General features: G+C 48.3%; 1 protein-coding gene across 4 annotated transcripts in view; it reads left to right on the top strand.

Moving 5' to 3' along the window:
• The window catches only part of GTF2IRD1 (GTF2I repeat domain containing 1), a 67530-nt gene that overhangs the window by 37929 nt on the left and 6493 nt on the right, over positions 1-23108 (top strand). For 2 of the 4 annotated variants that reach the window (XM_063402395.1, XM_063402393.1), the window contains exons 10-23: positions 519-544; positions 4322-4442; positions 6862-6899; positions 7921-8001; positions 9660-9749; positions 10302-10361; positions 10825-10890; positions 12115-12298; positions 13393-13451; positions 13618-13683; positions 14507-14590; positions 15224-15407; positions 16122-16150; positions 21463-21510. In XM_063402395.1, the coding sequence (XP_063258465.1) occupies positions 519-544; positions 4322-4442; positions 6862-6899; positions 7921-8001; positions 9660-9749; positions 10302-10361; positions 10825-10890; positions 12115-12298; positions 13393-13451; positions 13618-13683; positions 14507-14590; positions 15224-15407; positions 16122-16150; positions 21463-21510 (1136 nt within the window). The remainder of the gene's footprint in view (positions 1-518; positions 545-4321; positions 4443-6861; positions 6900-7920; positions 8002-9659; positions 9750-10301; positions 10362-10824; positions 10891-12114; positions 12299-13392; positions 13452-13617; positions 13684-14506; positions 14591-15223; positions 15408-16121; positions 16151-21462; positions 21511-23108) is intronic. The other 2 variants (XM_063402397.1, XM_063402394.1) reach the window with 2 other exon arrangements.

Here is a 23108-nt window from a genome sequence, read left to right as displayed (position 1 = left end):
TTCAGGCATCCTCAAAGGGATTTCCTGATGTCTGTGGGCAGAGGAGCCACTTTGTCCTGCTTTGTCCAGGCTGCACCAGGCTGGACCAGGCTGTGGGATGTGGCCCTGGACACAGTTTGCTCCTATGAGCAAAGTTGTGGGTAGCACCAAAATACAATATTCAGGAGACAGTGATATCATGGCTAATGGTGTACAATGGAAATTGAAACAGCTACTTTGGTCCTCTATTTCTTTTTGTAAAGCCAGCCTACTGCAGCCTCATTTTAATAAGTTAAATTAAGAGAATGACTTATAAGCAGATTTAGAGGTGCTTTAGTTAAAAAGCATATGTCATAAGGTTGTTTGGCTGCATAACAGGCTAAAATGCCTTTTTTAGCTGAAAAAGTCATTTAGAAAATGAAAAAAACTACTAGTTTGACTTGGTTTAATGCTATTCATTTATTAAACCTCCAATTCAGTCATTGGAGCCAATAGCAGCATCTATTTCTAATTATTTTTTGTTTCTCCTTTTCTCCTAGGATGTTTGACGAAAGAATTTTTACAGGTACGTTCTCCAAATCCTTTGATATATTGCCCACAAAATTGAAAGGTTATCCAGAGAAGCAGAGTTGAAATAATGTCACCTGTGAGCAGAGGAATTGCAGGACACATGCAGTTATACTCAATAAGGAGAAGCCTTATCTGTGCCCCACACCAGGACATGCTGAGATTGCCTTTACCTGCGATCACTGCAAGCTTTGGACTCCCCTTAAAAATTGAGTTTTGAAGGTTTAAGTGAGAATTCCTGGTGTGTAAGGCTGGGCTGGCTTCTGAATCAGGCTGAGCCACAATACAAGGAGTTCATGGTATATATCTGTGCTTTCAAGAGGAAGAAAATCACTGCTGTGTTCCTCACTGGTAATCTTTTTTTTTTAATTTTTATTTTTGGCTGGGAAGTGCTGTCATCATCCAGCTGATAACTTGATTTTCTTTTAAAAAATAACAAAAGGTTATTTTTTCAGTGACAAAATGGTGGGGAGGGAGTTCAGAAATATGGCACACACACCTGGAACATGGCATACACACACACACCTGGAACATGGCACACACACACACCTGGAACATGGCACACACACACACCTGGAATATGGCACATAAACACCCCCCTGGAATATGGCACGTAAACACACACCTGGAACATGGCACACACACACACACACACCTGGAACATGGCAGACACATACACACACCTGGAATATGGCACACACACACACCTGGAACATGGCACACACGCACACACACACCTGGAACATGGCACACACATGCACAGCTGGAATATGGCACATAAACACCCCCCTGGAATATGGCACGTAAACACACACCTGGAACATGGCACACACACACACACACACCTGGAACATGGCACACACATACACACACCTGGAATATGGCACACACACACACCTGGAACATGGCACACACGCACACACACACCTGGAATATGGCACACACATACACACACCTGGAACATGGCACACACACACCTGGAACATGGCACACACATACACACACCTGGAACATGGCACACACACACCTGGAACATGGCACACACATACACACACCTGGAACATGGCACACACACACACCTGGAATATGGCAGACACACACACACCTGGAACATGGCACATAAACACACATCTGGAATATGGCACATAAACACACACCTGGAATATGGCACACACACACACACACCTGGAATATGGCACACACACACACACACCTAGAACACGGCACATGAACACACACCTGGAATATGGTACACACATACACACCTGGAATATGGCACATAAACACACCTGGAATATGGCACACACACACACACACACCTGGAACATGGCACACACACACACACCTAAAATATGGCACACACACACACCTGGAACATGGCACACACATACACACACCTGGAATATGGCACACACATACACACACCTGGAATATGGTACACACACACACACCTGGAATATGGCACACACACACACCTGGAATATGGCACACACATACACACACCTGGAATATGGCACACACATACACACACCTGGAATATGGCACACACACACCTGGAATATGGCACACACATACACACACCTGGAATATGGTACACACACACACACCTGGAATATGGCACACACACACACACCTGGAACATGGCAGACACATATACACACCTGGAACATGGCACAGACACACACACCTGGAACATGGCACACAGACACACACACCTGGAACATGGCACACACACACACACCTGGAACATGGCACACACACACCTGGAACATGACACACACACACACCTGGAACATGGCACACACATGCACACCTGGAACATGGCACACACATACACACACACCTGGAATGTGGCACACACACACACACACGTGGAACATGGCACACACACACACACACCTGGAATGTGGCACACACACACACCTGGAATATGGCATTGCACCCAAATTTATCACACCCGGGTCCTGGGTTGCCTGGGCTTGTCCCACAAGTAAAGACATGTTTTGGGGTGGTGTTTTGTTTTTTGTTTTTTGTTTTTTAACCCTGAGCTGCCAACCACACATGCTGATAGCTCTCCAGACACCTTCTTCCCAGATATCTCTGCCAGCCAAATTGTCACTCTGGCCCCACAACAGCCCCAGCCCTAAGAGTGCTTCCTGGGCGTGATGATGCTGCAGCCACCCAAAGGAGATCCCAAAAAGCAGAACCTGGAGGGTGTCCCACCTACATGGGGGATTTCTTTGTCTAAAACTGTTAATGGCTTTTTTTTTTCTCAAGAAAAGGATTTTTTTAAAGCTCTAGCCCATCCCCAAGGGATGGAGCACTGAACTGTGTTTTGGGATGCTTGGATTTTCCTTGCATAATGGCTGCAAGGCATCATGTGCCTGCTGATGGAGGTGCTATGAGTTTGTGGATTACATGGTATGGAGGTGCAAGTGGATATTCAGAGATGAGGAAGCAAACCCAGCAGAGCTGGGTGACAGCTCCCACTCTCCTGACAGGTCCCTGCAGGGCTAACAGAAGCAAAACCCATTAAACCTGGCTCTCTGTGGTTTGCGTCAGCTTGTGCAAAAAAAACCCACATCTGCTGAGTCAGGAGGTGCCATTTCTGCAAGGACATTATTTTCTGAGCAGAGCTGTATTTTAAGTTGCCATTTGCAAAGTATCCCAAAGCTTCCCCAGAAAGTTTTGCTCACCCTTTAATTAAAATACCCACCACTGCTAGGAAACCTATTTTTGTTACTCCCCTGGGTAGCGGCTTCAGGCAGGCTCTGCTGGTGCAAGAACAGGATTTGGTTCATAGAAAGCACAAATTAAAAGGAGCCTTTTGGACTGTAGGTAGATAAATGGTGTCTTTAGGGTTCTGTATTCCTGCTGATCCTATTGCCAGCGCCCTGCCCTTTCTTGCAGGCTGGAAGCAAAAGGAAAGTGGCATCAGGTTCCCATAGATGGAATACGTTTTAGAAGGGTGAGGATGTTGTGATGGTGCTTTGAGACCAGCAAAGGGCTTTTGACAACATCTGCTTAACAAGACACCTTGTGGTTCCTGCAGCCTCACAATGTAGTCTCATCCCCTCCTTCCCCCAGCCCTCATTCTTCAGCTCTTTGCTCACCTTCCCTGCCTGATTTTATTTCCTGCTCCACCTTCACATTACTCTTTCCCTCTCCAAGGTCACTATTGAGGCTTCATTTCAGCTCCTTTCAGGCTGCTGAGGAACAGGGAAGGGAGGGAGGAAGTTTTTCATGGTGGCAGGATGCTTCTGTCCCTCTCTGTGTCACTGTGACAGAGATTTCTCCTGCTGCTGGGTGGGCTTGGAGCTGTGAGACAGGGCTGCCTGTGCCTCTGCTACTCTGTGTTTTGCCAGGCTCCATCCAGTGCAGCACATCCCCTGCCTTGGGACAGGGCTGTCCCCACTTCAGGGCTGCTCCTACAGCAGTGATCCATGGCCCTGGGTTTTCTGACCTTAGTCCCTACCTCTTGGAACCCTTGTCCTGTCAGCCAGCCCTTTCTGGAGATGCTCTTTCCTGGCAGGGCTTCCCAGCTCACACATAGTTATGGATAGGTTTAAGCAGATGTCTTGCTAATATTTTAAGATGTGAACCCAATGGAATCTGCATCCTTGTCTTTGCCAGCAGGTGACTCTTGAAAACCTACTCTCCCTCCCTGACCTCAGCTCTGGGACCAGGAGGGGAACAAGCTGCAACATTGGCATCTCCAGTCACTAACCCTGGTTTTGCTTTTCTCCCAAAACCCACCATGCACGCCTGGCAACAGGAAGCAAATTTACCAAAGATCCAACCAAACTGGAGCCCTCCAGCCCTCCCCGGGAGATCTCCCCTGAGCCTCACCGTGGGGCCATGCTGGAACTGGTGGGGACCTCTCAGGCCAACAGTAGGTAAGTGGGACTTCTGTCCCTGTTCCCTGAAAAGTGACATCCTCAGAGAGTTATTTTGAGGCTATTAATGTGCACTGCAGGTTACTGACGTGTTCATCAGCAGTGTCCAGTGGGTGCAGGAGGGTGCCATGAGTGTGATTCAGTAAGTTGGAGCATCAGGGAGATGTTGTAAGTCCATAAAGGGAAACTGGTGTTGCTTTCCTGCCTCCCTAAAATCCCACTGCAATGGTACAGCTAGTCAGCACAGGAGGAGGCCAAGCAGACCTGTCTTTTTGCAAGCCAAAAGTTTAGAATCATTCATTTTGAGCAAAACTGATGAAATGAGGGCCGTGCCTGGGATTATCTGCTGGAACTGTCTCTGGTGTTAATGCACAACCTAAAAGGTTTACCCTCAGCCCACACTGTAGCAGCATCCTGCTAATTAAGTGTTGCTTGTTTAGAAGCTCACAGGGAGCCTAACAGTGCATTTAATAAAGGGGGGGTTATGCATTGCAGCAGGAGGTTTTTTATGAGAGTACCTGTTTCTGTTACAGCAGTGCCATGAGCTAGACAGGTCCAAAACATGCTGGCAGCACCTGTGGAGCATATATCACATAGCATACAGCTTTCCAACCCAGACTGGGAGATCCAGGAGGTGTTTTTCTCTTTCTAGCACCAGTTTCTTTAATTCTTAATTCAGTGGAAGCAAGGTGTAATTTAGCCTTTAAAATCACTTTAAGGAAGAGAGGCAGGGCAGCAGTTTATAGCATTATGAACTGCTATAAGAAAAGGAACCTTCTCCCAGCCTTGCCTCACACAAATGGAGTGAAGAATGCTCCTCAGCTTCTCTGGCACAAAGCCTCAGTGCCCAGCACTGACAGCTCCCCCAGCTGGTGCCTCAGACAGTGCTCTGTGGCTCTAACCTGTGCTGCTCAGGATGGGGAAATAAGGTAACTTGTCTTTGTCCCATCCATGACATCTCTTGGGTTCCTCCCTTTCTTGGCTCTTCGATGACATGAACCTGGGACAGGTTGGAGTCTCTTCTGGTTCTCCCCAGTGCTGTTTCAGGTTTGTTCCCATGGATGTGGCTGCTGCCTGCCCCTGAAGCATGTCTGGGACAGCAGAACCTGCAGCGTTAGAGCAGGCAATGTGAGCCTGGAAATATGGCCAGTACTGAAATACCACAACTCTGGGGGACAGAGACCTCTTGAGCTGCCCAGACTGCAGGGCTGGCGTTTGTCTCCAGCTTTCTGGGTATCATCAGCTTCAAAGGAGGCTTTGTGGGAGATTGTTTTTTTTTTTTCTTTCTGCAAATGATTTTCTTCTGTGCCTTGGTAGGGGTGTTTCCATAGGAATGGTCCCCCCCTGTCAAAGTCCTGCTCCAGGGAAAGTGCAGTGGCCAATACTCCAGGAGAAGGGCCAGACACTGTGAGGTGTAATGCACTCCCCAGGGAATCCCTCCCCACAAATTTCCTTGGTGAATTGTTTACTTTGACCTGAAGTGGGAGAGTTTAAAACCCTTCCCAAGGCTCCCAGGTTGTATCTACAGTACCTTCCTGACCAATGATCCTTTTGGCCTTTCCACATTTAGGAAGAACATTTCAAAAGCACTCCTGGCTTGTGTTGTGGTTTGTTCTGCTGATGCTCCTGAGTGGATTGAGGCAAACAAGAAGTGCTTTTGCACATCCCTCCTGAGCCAACAGGCACTGGCTCAGGAGGATTTTCCTTCCCCCTGAAGGACCAGCATTGTGGAGTGCATTTTCCAGAGTGGTTCCTTGGGTCCCTTACTGCTAAAGAACCGTGGTTGTCCTTGTTCAGGAGAGAGACAAGGAAGCACACGCATCCTGAGAATGCAAAATAATCTCATTTGGATGCAGAACAACTTGTGTAAATTCCTGAGCATGTGAAGTTAACTGTAGATGGAAATTTGGGATAGTGCCCAGTTTTCAGTGAAGAAAAGCTTTGAACAGAATAAATATTTACCGAACCAATTGATTTTTCCTTTCTCCCTATTTTTTTTACCTCCATGAGCAACCACGTTGTAGTAATACTTATGCATTGCTCCCTGTCACAAAGGGATGGAGCCAACCAAGTTTTGGGCTCAAAAACAACCTCTCTTGTTTCCAGGAGCTCTCTGCTGCAGTTCCATCCATGGGTGTCTAGAGGCAGGGCTGCCATCAGCAAGGGTGCAGGAGCAGGGTGGGGTTGAGAGCAGGGATTATTTGCAGAGAAACTGGCAGACCTTGCAGGCATGGGTGCTCTACCACTGCTGGGACCCTGGGTGTAGTGACCCTGGGGACCCCTGTGTAGCTCTTGCAGCCCTCTGTGATACCAGGCAGCATTTCTCCCTCCTGCCAGGATCAGTCCACACACCACTGCATTTTCAGCTCTCTTTTCTCTTACACCATGACCCCCTTTGTTGTCTGCCTTTCCCTTTCAGGTCTGAGAAGTGTAATGTTTCTGAAGGCTGTGAACCAGGTGAGGAATAATTCATTTTCTCTTGCAAGACAATGTTATGGGGGCACACTAGAGAAATATGCCTGCAAACTAACTTGAATGTGTGACATCAGTTGCATGATTGCACCACAGTGCAGTTCTCTAGGGGCTTTATCCCCATTTGATTGATGCAGAGATGAAGGCTCTTACCCTCTGACCCTCCAGCTGAGGGCTAAAAATGCACAAATTGAAATAGTGAGACTTAAGCATGTGCTTAAATGCAAAGCTAGGGGAAGTCTTTGCTCTCTGACCTCCTTTGAAAGCCACCACTGAGAAGTCAGCAGTGCTGGTATTCTGAGCACCATCAATGAAAAGCTTTTCCATAGATTTAGGGGCTTGGACCCATTGTAACACCACACCAAGCCATGCTGTTTTGCCTTTCCAAGCTGCAAGCTGGGACTCAGCACCTTGCAGTGGATCTATCCCACCCTAAGTGAGGACATTTATCTTGAGACAAGAGGAGGCTGGGCTGAGGACTGTGGGCAGCCTGTTCCTGGGACAGCCTCCTCCTGGGACAGCTGGTCAGCACAGGCTTTCATCTGCTGGGCTTGAAACCACACTGAATTTCAGCAGGGTTCAGCTGGTCTTGTCTTGGTGTGATGCAGCTTCAGGCAGCCCTCTGAGAATAGGGGCAAGTTCCAGGCATGAGTTTGGGAGCATTAAAATTGCCAGGAGCCACCCACTGGAGACAGCTCCCCTGGTGACTCCACCAACACCCGTTGGTGGCCTGGTTCATCTTAAGTGAAGAGAGCCAGGAAAAGAGCATTTAACAAGGTCCAGCTGCCAGTTAAGGGCACCAAGAGCTCCTGCCAGCCAAGCTGTTTGCACAAGCCATGCCCACAGGTGTCCCTGCATGCCGTGGGCTCGATGCTTGCTGGGCCTTGCTGCTGTGGCAGGCCCGGCTGGCGCTGAGGTGAAGCCGCTCACGCTCTCCCTGCATCGGTGCGGTGTGGGCAGATACCGGATCCTGTTGGCGACTGCCTTCCGTTGCCTTTCCCCATAGGTACCTCAGGAGAGCTAGGTGGGCTCAGGCAGATCAAAATCGAACCAGACGAGCTGAACATCATCCAGATCACCGTACCAGGTAGCTGCTGGGGTCCCTGCTGGGAGCGGCGGTCGCTGCACAGGCAGGGTTGCCGCATGATGTTTCAGCATTTCGCTTTGAGAGGAGGCACTTGCAGGGTGTTTCCCAGCACGTAAGGTTCCCCCACGTACCTGCAGTGGTCTTCCTTAGCTGACACAGGAACATGTTGAGGTTTTCTGGGAGCACTGGAAGGTGTTTTAGGGCTCTTTGTTGTTTTTCTCTCTCCTTCATTGCTTTCCTATCTTGCCTTCCCCCTGGAGAAAGCAAGACTGGTTTGCTGCTTTGCTTCATGTGGAGGATCCCAGGTATTGAGTACAGGATGCTTTTGAAGAGGTCCTTCATTTAGAAAACCAACCTGGTTTTGAAGAGTTCATAAAAACAGGTCTAACAGCAGGCAGGTTTAATATTAAGCACATGCTAAAAATGTGTTGGAATTGTTGACATTGATGGGGGAAATTCCCCAGATTTCTGCCCAGAGAGGCTAGTGGCAGTGGGTTGTGATGGAGATGACATGCTTGAGAGCTGGGAGAGTCAGCTTTCCACTTACCTGTCCTGTAGACTGCAGCAAATGGTAGGATGATCCTCAGGGTTTAATGAATGGATTGTTAGCAGTTTGCATTTTCAGCGTGCTTTACAACCATTCATTAATAAGCTCCACAGAATGAGGGCAGCAAGAGAACTCTAACGTGCCTGAGGGGGAGTGATTCTGGGGCCAGCAGTGCCCCACCACACCAGTGCAATCTCTGTTGCACCCAAATTGTAGCAGTCCCTTTAGTAAAGTGATTATTGAGGAGTCACTCCAGGATTGGTGTACAATAGACTTATCTATGGTTACTATAGGGGTAGGAGAAGGGACAAGGTATAGTGGTGGATCAAACATTTTCAACTTGGCAGTTTATGGAAGAGGAGAAGGTTGATACGTGGTAAGCTGGAGGTCCATGGGAGGAGTGGGAAGAATTACCACTTGTCCAGTGCCAGGGAGATCATACCTCAAGTCCAGAGTCCACCTTTTCTTGCCTTATTTGAAGACTGAGTTCAATCAGAGAGAATACAGCTGAAGGGAAGGAGGAGGATTAATAGAAAAGAGGTGCTCACCTACAGGGACAAATTGGTGAAATTTGGATTATTTAGCCTGTGAGGTCAGAAGTGACCTGATTGAAGTATATAAACCAGCTGAAACTTCATTTAAAGCTGAATTTGGATGGGTCTTTGAGGGCATTGGACAGCCAAGCACTTAGAGAGACAGGTTTAATGTAAGGGAAACCCAAAGAGAGTTGATTTTGTTGAGGAAGGCAGCATTAGTGGAACTGTTTCCCCCCATGTAGTAGCTAAGTCAAAGCAGCATTAGCTTTTTAAGTCAAAATCAAGTGTCTAGATGGAATTAAACCAAGTAAATTATTTGAACTAGTGGAGGTTTAGGAAGAGATTTTTGCTTCTTTCCCTCAGACTGAAAGGTCAGGTCTGTGTCAGGGCTGAGCTCTGGGTGGTTCTGGGAGGAAGAAGGCAGATGCATCCCCAGAGCACCTTCTGGTGGTATGTGGGACTCCTGGGAGTGGGGGGCCCTTTGCTCAGTCCTTGCTGATGGCCAGGACCCTCTGAAGGCTGTTTTGGGGACAGTGGCATCAGATCAAAAGGTGCCTGTGGGTTTTTGTCCGCAGACCGATCACCTGCTTCGGTTGAAATGCATGAGCCGGTGCCCTCGCAGGTGGCCTCGGATGAATCAAGATACATCCTGGAAACAGCAGCAGGTACCAGCAGTGAAGCATCTGGGAGGCTGCCCGGTAGGACGGGTGTTCATGCATGTGTCAAAAATGAGTAATTACCATTTGTGATCCAAAGTGCTGGAGTTCGAGACCCAGTTCCAGAGTCTTGGCCCCAATGAGTCCAGCTGGGAGCTCTGATAGAATAACTGGTGGGTTTTCTGGCACTGCTGCTCCTTCCTATCCTCTCTTCAGCTCCAGCATGCTGCAAACCCAAGCCCCTTTGCCCAGTGCACACCTGGAGTTTACCTGTGGGATGTATGCTGGCCCTGTGGCTGCCCTTGCTCCTGCTGGGTCTCTCCTCGCCCAGGGAGCCCATGCCAAAGGGTGGGCATCCCTCCTGTCTGGAAGCACTGAGTTTATTCTGCCAATGCAGCTCTTGGCATGCTGGTACCAGCCCAGCCTCTGGTGGGACACGTGCTCAGAGCTTAGGAGGGGAGGGAGCAGTTGAGTGGCTGCAGAGCACCTGGAGAGCTCCTGCTTATGTCCTGTCTGTCTTTGCTGGTGCCTGCTGCTGCTAACTCTCTTCTTCCTCGGCAGAGACAGAGAAAGGGTCCAGTGAGGAGTCTCGACACGAGGAAAAGCAGATGGAGGGATCAGGTGAGTGTATGGTGAGCTCTGAGCATCGCCCATCCTTGCAGGTTTTTGGAAGGATGGATGCACACAGACATATTTTAGGTTGGGTTTTGTGAGCTTCCTATGTTATCAGCAAAGCCTTTAGCTTTTGCCTTTAGCCTCCAAACCCTCTGCCCTCAGAAGGGCACCATTGTGTTCCTGGGCTCTGTCCTCTCCTCTTGTACTTGAATTTACTGTCCCTTCTATTTTTTCCATTTGCTCCTGACTGCTAGCATAGCTCTGTAGTAACTGCATCCTTGCCCCCCCCTCCATGTTAAGAGATCAGTTTGGAGGCTGCTGTAGAGGACTAGCACTGATTTGAGGGCCTGGAGAGTGAATGGCTGTCTCTGCCAGAGGTCAGGCAGGGGCTGCTCACCTGTGCAGTGCTTGCCCTGGAAGCAGCTGGATGCTCAGAGCATTTCTCTGTATTGTTTGTTTTGTTTTGCAGATGGTATAGGGGATATTTTAAGTCATTTGAGGAAACAAGTTGAAATTTTGTTCAACTCGCGATACGGTAAGATGGTCATTAACACGTGTTCATCATGCCAGGGGCTGGCTTTGTCACTGGCCATTTCCAAACCAGCAGCTGAGTGAAGTTGCAATCTGATTTGTTCATCTGCTCTCTGCTAGGCTCACTAATGCATTTGAAACCTCCTCCAGCCTTGTTATTGCAGCTCTTCCCCATGGTTGCCTTGAAGTTGTTTCACTGGCTGCAGCCCAGGAATTGCTGCCATGACCTTCAGCCTTCATCCTGCAGAGGGAAGGCCCAAAGTGGTTCCCCCATCACTTGTTTGAAATGTCAGAGAGTATTTTCACCCATGGTGGTCATTGCACGGCTCAGGAAGGCCATCACATTTTTGCTGTCGGCCATGTGGCCGTGCTGCCACCATGCACATCGTGGTGCTGGTGCCATTTAATGCCTCTCTTCATGTGGGGCACTGGGAAGGAGAAGTCACCAGCAGCCCTGCCCCTGTGCCTGCAGCATGGCTGGCTGGGGGTGGCCAGACAGGCAAGGCTCACCACGGGCTGTGCCGAAATGGCAGCAGCCACAGTGCTTCCCCACCCCTGGGGAAAAAAACTGCCTGCACTGTTTTGATTTTATTGTTAAATATGTCATCACAGAGGCATTACCAACCTCTCTAATTGACTCTGTAGCTTGTCCATCTTCAGAGCCATCAAAGATTGGCTCTGTCAGATGTGGTGGAAGCTTCTAGTAGCTTCTCAAAGCAGCCACTTCTGTGGCCTTCCCCTGCTACCAAAAATCAAGCTGTGCCAAATAAACACAAAACTGGTTTTTCATCCACCCAAATAGCACTGCTTGGCATTGGCTGTTTGGTTGCTTTAGGCAGTATTCAGCAGAGCAAGGGGAGTCCTCACCACACTGGGCTGCACAGGCTGATGGGGCATCCCCAGGCACATCCCCTGTCCCCTCACTTAGCAGAGGAGTTTCCATGGGGGTCTGGATGGGGGCTTCCATTGCCTTGTGGAGGGATGCCTGCAGCCTTTATAGGAAGGCAGGCTGTGATAATGTAGCAAATGCAAAAGCCAGCTCCAGGTGGCTGCATGGCTCTGTCCCTCATCTCATGTCTGCCAGTGCCAGGGACATCCTCATGAAGCACAAAGCAACCACAAACTCCCCAAAACCCTCTTCAGTCCCTCCAGCAGCATACCATGTTGCTATTGCTTAGACCTGACATGGAGGTGCAGCAAACTAATGAGATTGGGTCCCCCCATGCAGCGAAAGCCATAGGAATATCAGAGCCAGTCAAAGTCCCCTACTCCAAGTTCCTGATGTACCCTGAGGACCTGTTTGTTGTGGGCTTGCCAGAAGGCATCCTGCTGCGCCGCCCCAACTGCTTTGGGATTGCAAAGCTGAAGAAGATCCTGCAAGCCAGCAACAACATCCAGTTTGTCATTAAAAGGTAAGGCAGGTGGCTTTGGGGAGGATGGGTTTGCTCAGAGCTCCTGCTGCTCTGCAGTGTCCTGGGGAGCACCCACCTCTTCAATAAATTTGCTTGATTAGAACAGACAAGGGTTGTTGCCCTGCTGGAGCCATCTGTGGGAGGCAGCGATGGTGTTGTCATCTGTCCCTTCACTCCTTTTGGGTTTTTAACCTGCTTTTGCAAAGGTTTGGCCACTCAGCAGGATGGGTGAAGAGACCTTAAACTTCAGAGTGCCCTGATGCAGTGGGGAGCCCTGGGGGGTTTTCCTACAGAAAGTGTCTCCAGCTGAGGTCCAGATGTGCATATGTGCACATAGGATGCTGCAGACATGAGGAAAGATGCTGACCCTGTGCTGGGGAGTGAGGGATAAGAGCTGTGGGAGGGCTGTGAAAAACCACAACCAATGTAAAGCAATTGCATTGCCCTGAATGAGGGAACAGATCCAGCAGAGATGGATTTTAAGATGTCTTAAGTACTTTGGAGGCAGTTTCTCACCCAAATGCTGGCATAACCAATGTTGCAGGTGGCTGAAACAGAAAATAAGTATTTTGTGGTGTCAGAGTAGCAGCTCTCAGATCAGCCCAGCTATATTTTGGAATTTCTCCTGTCCTGATCTCAGATCCATTTCTTTCTGACACAGCTTCAGTGCACCTTGTTAACAAGCCCTACTATCACCTCACTATGCAGCTTTAGCGTTAGGCAATAATAATAAATGGCAATTCAATTTTTGGGGTCAATTTTATGTTGAAAGAAGCCATGCACAACTTCCCCCATCCCTAAGAAATATTCAGGACCATATCCACTGAAAGTCTGTAACTGCTGACTTAAGCTGCTCAGTCATCACCTGCCTAATCTCATCCCAAGGAGTGACACATCAGCTCATTAAAGAGTCTGTCAGCATGAAAACTATGTCCAAAGTTCTCCCACTGTGTTGCAGGAGCTTTTAAACGGCATTAGCCAGAGTGAGTGAATGTTTTGTGGCTGTAGGAGCGGTGTCCCGAGGATGCTGGAGCAGCAGGTTGTCCCTGGCAGGGAGCTCACTCACGTGCCCTCTGCTTCTCCCTGTTTTCCAGGCCGGAGCTGCTGGCAGAGGGCGTGAAGGAGTCGGTGTCAGACAGCCCGGCAGCCAAAGGTAGGCTGAGACACACCCGGCAGCTGGGCTCTCTCTAGCTAGGAGAGGAGTGAGAGTCTTCCCTACAGCCTTCCCTCCCCACCTTGTTTTTTGGCTGGAAACCCCCTCCCATGCACCCCCTTGGCAGCTCTGTGGATCCTAATTCCTCTTATGTCCCCTGTCTCAGCTGCCGACGAGAGGGACTCGAGCGAGGCGCTGCTGGAGGACGCTGTGAAGAGACAGGGCTTTCAAGGTGTGGGGCTGGGGGCTTCTGTGGGGGCTGAGGCAGAGCCCCTGGCCCGCTGTGGAGGCTGCATGGGACCTGGGAAGGGAGTGCTGAAGGTGTTGGGGCTTGGTGGGTTTGCAGAGGAAGAAGACAAGGCTGGGAGGAAGGAGAGAAGGAGGTGGGGTGAGAGGAAGGCAAGCACAGGCAGCTAGAGGACAAGATGCACAGCCAGGACAGGCAGTCCCGCAGGTCCAAGAAGAGGCTTGAAGTGCTCTGCATGGTGCCCTAATTAACCAACACGGCTTATGTCCCTGTCTGACCTTGTGAGGTGCATAATTAAGCTTCCAAGCCTAGAGGTGTGTCTTTTCTGGGGCTTTTTCCACCTGTGTGATGTTTGTATAAAAGCCACTCAAGTTTAGCTGACAGCAGCATGGTGGCTCCCTTGGGGGATGGAGTGATGGTGAAAAGCCTGTGGGCTGGACAGGCCCTGCTCAGGCATCTCTTCTGGGGCCCTGGGAGCCTGTGAGGGTTTGCTCAAGGATGGGGAGCTTTTTTCAAAGCCTTTAGATTTTCTGAGAGGCTTTGGAGTGTGTTATATTTTAATGCCAGTAATTATCACGACTGAATCTTCAATTTCACGTGGCTTTTATTCTTAGCAAACAGGCGAGGGAAAAATAACCCAACATATTTCTGTTTAGATTATTTTTAAGGACTTTGAATGACCCACTCCACAGATTAGCTAATTGCAAGATAAGAGCTTTCCTATAATTAGAAAATGGCATTACTTAAAAGTCATAGAGTGCCTTTTAATATACCAGCGGAAATCTATAATTGTTTCTTTATTTTACAGAAAATTATGATGCCAGGCTTTCCAGAATAGACATTGCTAATACACTGCGGGAACAAGTCCAGGACCTGTTCAATAAGAAATATGGTGAGAAACCAGGCTTGTTTTATTCCCCCCCTTCCTCCCTCCTAATTTTTTGCTCTTTATTTCTCCCGTCTGCTCCTGGTTCCTTCTTGCCAGGTACTTTCTTTCATCTCCCCCTTGAGCTGCTGGTACTTGGAGGGCCAGGAGGGAGTGGCAGATCTGGGATTTGGCGTTTGCTGCAGGAGCTGTGGGAGCCCAGGGAGTGGTGGGAGGTTGGGAAGGGAATAGGAACAGGCTGCAGCGAGTGCTGGGGGACAGGAAGATGCTGTGGAGTTACCTCCAAATAACGACCCAAAGCAAAGAGCAGCAGCTTTCCATCCCTCCCACTACAGGGCATGGGCATCATTGTGCAGGATGGTGCATCTCATGCAGGATGGTGCATCTCATGCAGGATGGTGCATCTCCTTGGCCCCATGAGCTCTGCTGCACACACGTGCCTGTATTTGGCCCCCTGCACTGCCTTCATGGAGACAGTCTGAAAATGCTGGTCCTTGATTTAAGGCTGGTGCCTCGAGCAGCCTGCCCACAATGTGCTGTGCCTTGGCAGGGCTGGGGATACAGCCAGAGCTGCAGCAGAAATGGCATCCCTGGCATCCTGCACACTCGCTGTTTAATTGCCCTTCACTTCTCTCCTAGGTGAGGCCTTGGGGATTAAGTACCCCGTGCAAGTGCCATACAAGCGCATTAAGAGCAACCCCGGGTCGGTGATCATAGAGGGGCTGCCCCCTGGGATCCCCTTCAGGAAGCCCTGCACCTTTGGCTCCCAGAACCTGGAGAGGATACTGGCCGTGGCTGATAAAATCAAGTTCACTGTGACACGGTATGTGGTGGGAGGTGTCAGCCCCCTCTGCAGCCAGGGAGGGGGAGAGGAGGGAGCCCACCCTGCACTCCCTGCCCTGCAGCCCCACTGGGGCAGGTCTGTAAGTGCCTCCAGTCCCCCAAGACAGCAATTAAGGTGGCAGCTAATGGTTCATCAGAAAGGAGGGGGCCATAAAACAGATACTCCTGCTTTCTTCCCATCCACTGCCTGAGGAGATGATGGGGAAGGCAGTGGCAGGAGAAGAAGGTGCTTGGTGTGATTGATGTCCAGGCAGAGGCATTCCAGCTCCTTTTTTAGGAGGCTTGAGACAGATTATTGCTGGTGCAGGGCAGTGCTCAGAGCTGTGCTTCAGCATCCCCTGTTCATGGCAGGGTCCTCTGTGTGTCACAGGGATGGACACGAGTGCGAAGGGAGGGAAAAGTACTTCAGCTGTGGATCACACTGAGCTGAGTCAGGAAAGAAATGGGCTTAAGAGTGGCTCTGTCACCCTTTTGCTAGACAATGTTGTCTTTTTACCAATGCTGCATGAGGTACGTTATGCTGCCCCGAGCAGGGACCTCATCCCCACAGAGCTCCTGTTGGTCCCCCATGAGCTGTGTGAAGGACAGGCTGATCTCCAGCCTACCATGGGCCATGGGAGGGTGTCCAGCCCAGGCATGCTTGCTTCCTGGTACCACTTCATTTTAAATCTCCTTTTTTCCTTGTTTTTCACAGGCCTTTTCAAGGACTCATCCCCAAACCCGGTAAGAGATGATGCCTTTTTGCCTAAGCAATACATTGGCTGGGTGTTTAGTGGTGGTCAGGGAGTTGTAAACTGTGGATGGCAAGCAATAATTTTACAGCTGGAGGAAGGTTGTTCTGACTTCACTCCTGGGCTTCCCACTTTGGTTTTGTTTGATGCATTTATTGCCTGAGACAGCTGGCCTCAGCGTCACCCATCAGTACTGCTGCTGTTGCCTTGAAATGTGGCATTTTTCAAGAGCTAATCTAGGGCAGGGATCTGTTTTCTGTATTTAAGAAAGCACCCACTTTCTTAGGTGTTTTCTTAAAATAAATCTGTGTTGTAATGGAGCTGGTGGGTTGGGTGGTGAGGAGTGATTAACCTCAAGGCTCCATGTTGGGTGGCAGTGAAGGTCCACTCCAGCTCGTGAACATTCCACAGGCAGATTTTCCAGGGAAGATATGGCAGAGGAGAGGACAGGATGTCCAGGGTGAGCTCCATACACATCTGCTCAGATCATCATCCCAGAGCCATGTCCTTCACCCTGAGTCCCTGCAGTAGCTGCCTCTCATTTCTTGGCTGCTCAGAAAAGAGAAAAGAGAGCTGCTGTCAGAAATGTGGGTAAAAACCTGTCTTGATTTTAAATGTCTGTAATTACAACTGTTGGAAGAGCACAGATGGGTGCAAAGAACCCTGTCATCTTTATTCATGGCTTCCATTTCCTTGGCCAGCCTCCATGGCAATGGCACAATTTAGGAAAGACAAATATGACAGACAGGAAAACATTTATATGCCCTTATTGGGAAAAGCAGAAAGGTGTTAGAGCTCTAACAAAAGGCGAGCTGTCAGTAAAAGTCAGGCATGGTCCATGTGTTCACTTCTAGGAGAATTCAGACGTGGTCCTTGTGTTCACCTCTGTGTCCCTGTGCAGGACCCAGGCAATGACCCAAGACCCAAGAGAGGTCCCCCAAGACCTCTGTGGCCTTAGGCTTGTGACTTCTGGTCCTAAGCACCAATGTGCCAGCTGGCATCAGCTGCACCTAACGTGAGCCCTCACTGGAGCACAAGTTTTGCAGAACTCTGGTTTTCCATGGAATTACATGGCTGTGTACACGCTCCTCCAGCCACAGCTTGTCTTTGCATTCCCTGCTCTAAACAGTATAATTAATTAAGAGACATTGATCTCCACAAATCACACCATTAACAAAGGAGCACATCACAAGGCAAATACTTCAGGCTGCTACCTGGCTGGGGGACACAGCCTGAGAAACAGAGATGTAGAGGAAGTTCATTTTCTCTTCAATGCACAACATTTTTTCCCTCCTTCTCCAGCTGAATGCTCCCCTCACAGACCAGCCTTCTAGCACAAACCCAAAGACATATTCTGTGTGTATTTTAGTGGAGTGGGCTCAGCAGGTCACAGCATCCCTGCCAAGCTGGGTGCTTCACTCTCTCTCCTCCCACTGAGGTTTTAAATGAGCAGATACAGGTGAAGGGCTTCTCTTACTTGACATCTCAATTTGTTATAGACAATTCCCCAAGTGTTCAGAGAGAGTTTCAGGACTCATAAGTATTCTCTAGTAGTCACATTGCCCCTGGAATGTCTCTTCCAGGAAAAAGCTGTTTGTATTTTGCCCCTCCCTAATCTCCATGGGCAGCAATTAACCCCTTGTTTGCTTTTCCACCCCACTACACCAAAGTGGTTGATGGCAATACAGTGATGCAGTCACTGCCTTGACTTTGATTGCTTTTCACCTGCCTTAACAAAAGGAACGATTTCCAACTAGCCACAGGTCACTGAAAATTTAAATTAAAGAGTCTTCTTTTTACCTCAGTATTGTGTAGTAAAGCCCTGTTGTGTAAAATGAAGAGCAGAAGCATGCTTGGCATTAAAATAAAGTCAATGAAAATCACTTTTATTTCATAGAGGAGGGTTAAAATGAAGGTAGTAGTTACTCCCAAGAATGGCATTGCAGAGGTGTCTAAAAGCTGGAAAGCTCAGGAGGTAACATCATAAATGTAAGGGAAGCTAATGCATTTTGTGGATCATTTTGGCTAAAAAATTACATGAAGAGTACACCTGTTTAGGAAAAAGGGAAATGTAATGTAATTCTAAAAAAAAAAAATCACTGGAGAGACTTAGTTAAACCTTTAACCTTTTAGGTTAAACCTTGATGGGATTTAATATGCTTTAAAATTATGCACCTCCTGCATTGCAAAGAGCATTCCCGGGAACTGCAGGAACAAAGATCTCTTTCTTTTGGGGACACCCATTTTTAAAGTGTAACAGAAACAGGTGAAAGGATTTCTGTATAATCTGAGCGTCTCATGTGCTTTTTTCTCAAGATATCTGTAATTTGTATGTTGGGATGGTATTTTTCCTGGAATGGGAGAGGGAAGAGTTGCTAATGCAGAAGCAGCTGGGGGCTGTGTGCCTGCAGGCATGCTGGTTGCAGAAGGTGGATTTTGCAGGGAATGAGGCTCATTTTGGGGCAAAAACCCTTCTGCAGTGCAGTTTTGCAGCCTCTCAAAGATGGGACAATGGCCCTGAGGCCACCAGTGCCAGCACCTCACCTGCATGGCTTCCCCAGGCCCTTTAACCCAGGAGCACAACCCTCCTGGCATCCAGAAGTTTTCCTTTTGATTTCCAGTGCCTCTTCTCCACACTGCTGGTCTCTGCTCTGCAAAAGAGACCTTCAAACCTCCTTTTTGAAAGCACCATGACCTTTCAGCATTGAACAGGGGTGAGCAGGGATGAAGCTCTAGTGCTATAAACACTACACTCACCCTTTTGTTTTTTCTTTCCTGAGGCACAGATACAAAACTGGCTTAATATGAGCCTTTGGAAGATACTATCAAACATCAGTAATCTAGCACACACACACACATACACACACAAAAGATCTTTCTGTATGTTAATTTTTATGTGCTTTGATTGAAAATGTGGACCAGCTCCATCTGTCCTATTCCCCAAGCTCCCTACCACCATGATAGATTATTTTTCATACTCCAATTAATAAAGTAGGACAGGCAGTGTTATTTAATTAAAAACCCCACACATCCAGGCATTCTTTATATATATTTTTTTTTTTTTAAATCACAAGAGCACAATCCTCCTCAAGACTTTGATGAGATGTGCCTCGCATTGGAAACTCCTAGCAAGAAAAATAGAAAAGAGGAAAGCTGTGGTGAGAGCTGAGCACATCTTGCTCCATCACCAGGTTGCTTTTCAAGGTCCATATCCATCTCCCTTCACCCTCCAACCCCTTTTAACCCACCAGCCAGGCCTGGGGTGATTATTTTTGAGTGTTCAATTGGTCACTGTTCTAGTCTAAGGTGAATATTCAGGCAGGTTGAATATATGTGTGTGTGTATGTAGAAAAATACATATTTTTATACATGGATAATTATGAGGGTTAAAATTCAAGCAGGTGTGAATAGCTGCAGAGCTTCAAGGCCTGTTTATAAGCATGTTTGTGATTCCAATCACCTTTTTCTTTCCCTAGCTTTGGTCTCCTTTTCTCATTTGCCTCTGTGTGTGGCATCCTCGCTGTCAGGAGGGCAGCACCATCACCCAGCTCATCCAAGCCCTTGTGCTCACTTTGCTCTTTCCTTCCTCCTGCTCTCCACCACCCCCAAATCCTGTTGTGTCCTTCAGAGACCCCAACCCCCCTCATTTTTCAGGGTGCTTATCAAACTGAGATGGGTGCCATTCCATCCTGGCTGTAGTGCAGCAAGGTGGGGTGCAACCCATCCCTTGCAGGACAGTTGCCCTGAACCTGTTGGGATGCTTCCTATGCTCAAGGCTGAATGCCACGTTTGAGTTAGCAGGACAAGAAATTTGAATTACCTTTCTTAAGGTAATTTCATAACAGCACCTTGAAATGCTGCAAAAGCCTTTGAGTTGCTGCCAACCAAAGGAAATGCCATGCTGCCTTTTCCAAACCAGTTCTGAGCCATGTTGGAAAGATCCTGCCATATGTTGCTCTCCCTTGCTGCCTGCAGTCTGCTTGTGCTCCTGCCTGCATTCCTCCCTGACAGAAGCCATGCCAGGACCTTGCTCCCTCTTGGCTTTCCCAGCACCAGCATGACCCATCTGATCTCTTCCCCTTTGCATAAGCATTTAGTGCAGTGGCTGCTGCCCACAGGGTGTCACCAGCGATTTAGGGGACCAAGCTGCAGAGATCATCTCTTATTTTGGGGCAGGATCCTGCAGCATGGCAGTGAGTGGCACTGCTGCAACTGCTTATGGCAGAATTTGTCTTCCTGCAGCTCAGGGCTGAAGAGCTCCAGCTCATGTGGGTCTGCACCCAAATCTCAGTGCCTGCAGCTGTCCTGGGCAGAACCACATGGTTTTTTCTGTTCCTTTGTGCCACTGAACCGAAGGGCTCTCCTCACCCATGCAGGGCATCAGCAGAGCTCTGCTGCAGTGGCTGCTTCCCTGAGCCTGCTTGAGATGGGGAACACGTATTTTGAGCTACGTGTCTGGAGCTACTTCAGATTGCTTGTGCCTCTGCTTAGGAAATTTGGACACATGCTCCTGCTGTCTCCCAAGTCCCCTTCAGTTTGCTGGTGTCAGCTCACTGCAGTTTGGCATCAAGAGCCTCCCTTCTGAGCCCCTTCCTTGCCCTCACCTCCCCAGCAGCTCTCCCTGGGGCTGTCACTTCAGCAGGATGAGCCACTTCATTCCTCCTTTGCCCACCATGCAAATCCTGGCCATAGTCCCATCCCTGCTGGTTTTCCACATTAGTTAATTTCTTGAAATAATTTCTAATAATTTCTTTAAATTATTTCTAAAGTTAATTTCTTTTTATGTCACTCATCACTTTGGAGTCAGGGGCAAGCACCAGCCTCTCCTTAGGGATTCCTTTCTCTCCCGTTTCTCCTGTTGGTGCAGAACTGACACGATTTCCCTGTTTGCTTTTCATCTGCTTTAACCTGAGATATTTTTTTTTCTCCTCTGGCACTGGAACAGCTGTGCAACACAGCTGCTGCTGCTCTGGCACATGCCATAAATGCTGCCATTTGGCCATGCATCCTCATGCACATGTGGACCTTGAGCTGCTCAGGAGAGTGGCATAGCCAAAGGGATGCTTGCAGGCTTCAGCACATTCCAGCAAAGCAGGTCCTGGTATGAGGTGGAGAGCCCAGCTCACCAGTAAAGAACTTGCCCAGCAGTTATTAGCTACCAAAATGTCTCTGTGCCAAGGGACCAGAGGAATTTTAATCCTAGGTTTTGCTTTTGTTTGTGACCAAGAAACCAAGCTGCAGCACTCATGGATCTCTTTTTCTTTCTCTTTTTTTTTTTTTGTCTTCCATTAACTTGCGCTGTAGCCCCTAGACGGATAACATCTTTGGAAAAAGCCTATGCTGCTTTGAATGGTACGTAGCTCAGGTGATGCATCGTAGATGGTAGCAGACAAGAAATGCACTTGTGATTTAATATGGGAATGAAAATGTCTAAACTTCCCCCCAAATTTCAGGTATTGTTTTTTCCCCGCTGCTCTGCTTCCCTGTGATATCCAGAACTGAATGATACAGTGTTTTATTGTTGTTATTAATCCTTTCTGCATTTCTAAGCTGTAGTCCCTGGGCATCAGTGCCATCACTCCAGCCAAACGAACCTGCCACCTTCTTCTCATCCTTCATCCGTGTGTCCCAGCAATTAATTTGTTACAAATCCACTTACCATTCATAAGGAGAGCTTCCATTTTGGGTTGGGTGTTTTTTTGCTTTGCTTTAACACATCCTCTGGGTCAGGGCTGGTGTGTAGCCATGAAGGCTCTGGGGATGTAAGATACAGAGTGATGTAAGGAGTAAGGAAGAGCTCACCTGCCTGTGGGCATGGCACAGCTACAGCAGATCCAGCCTTGGTGCCACCAGCTGGGGTTTGGGCCGTGGTGTTAATTAAAATCCAGGTGTTAATTGCTGCTCCCACAAGTTCATAGCACCGCTTTGAAAACATACTTATGTTATATATGTTCTATATAATATTAACATAATTCAAACTGCATTTAAACCTGAGTTACTGCACCTTAGCCTCAGTAAAGTCAGCATGTTTATTCCAGATTTATACAGGGGTATAACTGAATTGCAGCCATGGAAGCTGGAAGGGGGAAAGAATCCTCTTAGGAATCAGGGCCAGATCTCAGGCTGCTGGCTGAGCATCTCTTTGATGAGTCTGGGATTGCCTGCAGAAGGGATCTGAGCCATGTTCTCAGTGGGATGTGTTGGGCAGTGACAGTTTTCCTGATGAAAAGGCCTTTGCAACAAGTCTTTGGGTAACAGGAGGCTGTGACTCCATGAGCAGTGGCTGAGCAGAGGACAGGCATCCCCTTGAGCAGAGTTTGAGGGTGCAGGTGGTGGCATGGGAAGGAGGAAGGCTCCATTGGGTATCCTGCCCAACTCTGCTGTGGCTTCACCACTGAGATCAAGGTTCTGCACTTGACATCATGAACACAGACAGAACCATTATTTATCCATGGGATACCTTGGATTTGGTTTTGTGGGGGTTTTTTTGAGTCATTAGAATAATAAGCAGTGGTTTGGAGTCTATTGCCCAACAGCAGACACCTAAACCTCAGCTTTAATAATTATCAGAAGTAGCTTGGTGTCTCTCAAAGAAATATTAACTCTGACAAGTCTTATAGAAAAAAAGTAAGTGGTGCTTTAAAAATGTGATCACTTGTATTCAAATGCCTGTGGAGTGCAGAGATGCTGACTTCAGGCAAGCAGAATTGAGGAAAGTTAATCAACTAGCTATTATTTTAATTAAAAAAAAAAAAGATAACACAGACCTGAAACCAGCAGCATGGATAAACCTGCTTTATGGGAAGGACTCAGCACATTTCAGGAGCACTAGTGGCTTTGTTTATTTAGTCCTTCCTTCAATTTACTCTTTGAGTTGATAAATTCCCAAACCCAAATGGGTAAAGTCAAAGGGAGATGGAGATCCCCCCTGCCTGGGCACGGAGGGGTAA

This window comes from Prinia subflava, chromosome 8 (genome assembly GCF_021018805.1).
Source record: "Prinia subflava isolate CZ2003 ecotype Zambia chromosome 8, Cam_Psub_1.2, whole genome shotgun sequence".
In the NCBI taxonomy this organism is placed as follows: Eukaryota; Metazoa; Chordata; class Aves; order Passeriformes; family Cisticolidae; genus Prinia; species Prinia subflava.
Note: the sequence above shows the minus strand (reverse complement) of the source record. Positions and strands in the feature narration are given on the sequence as shown.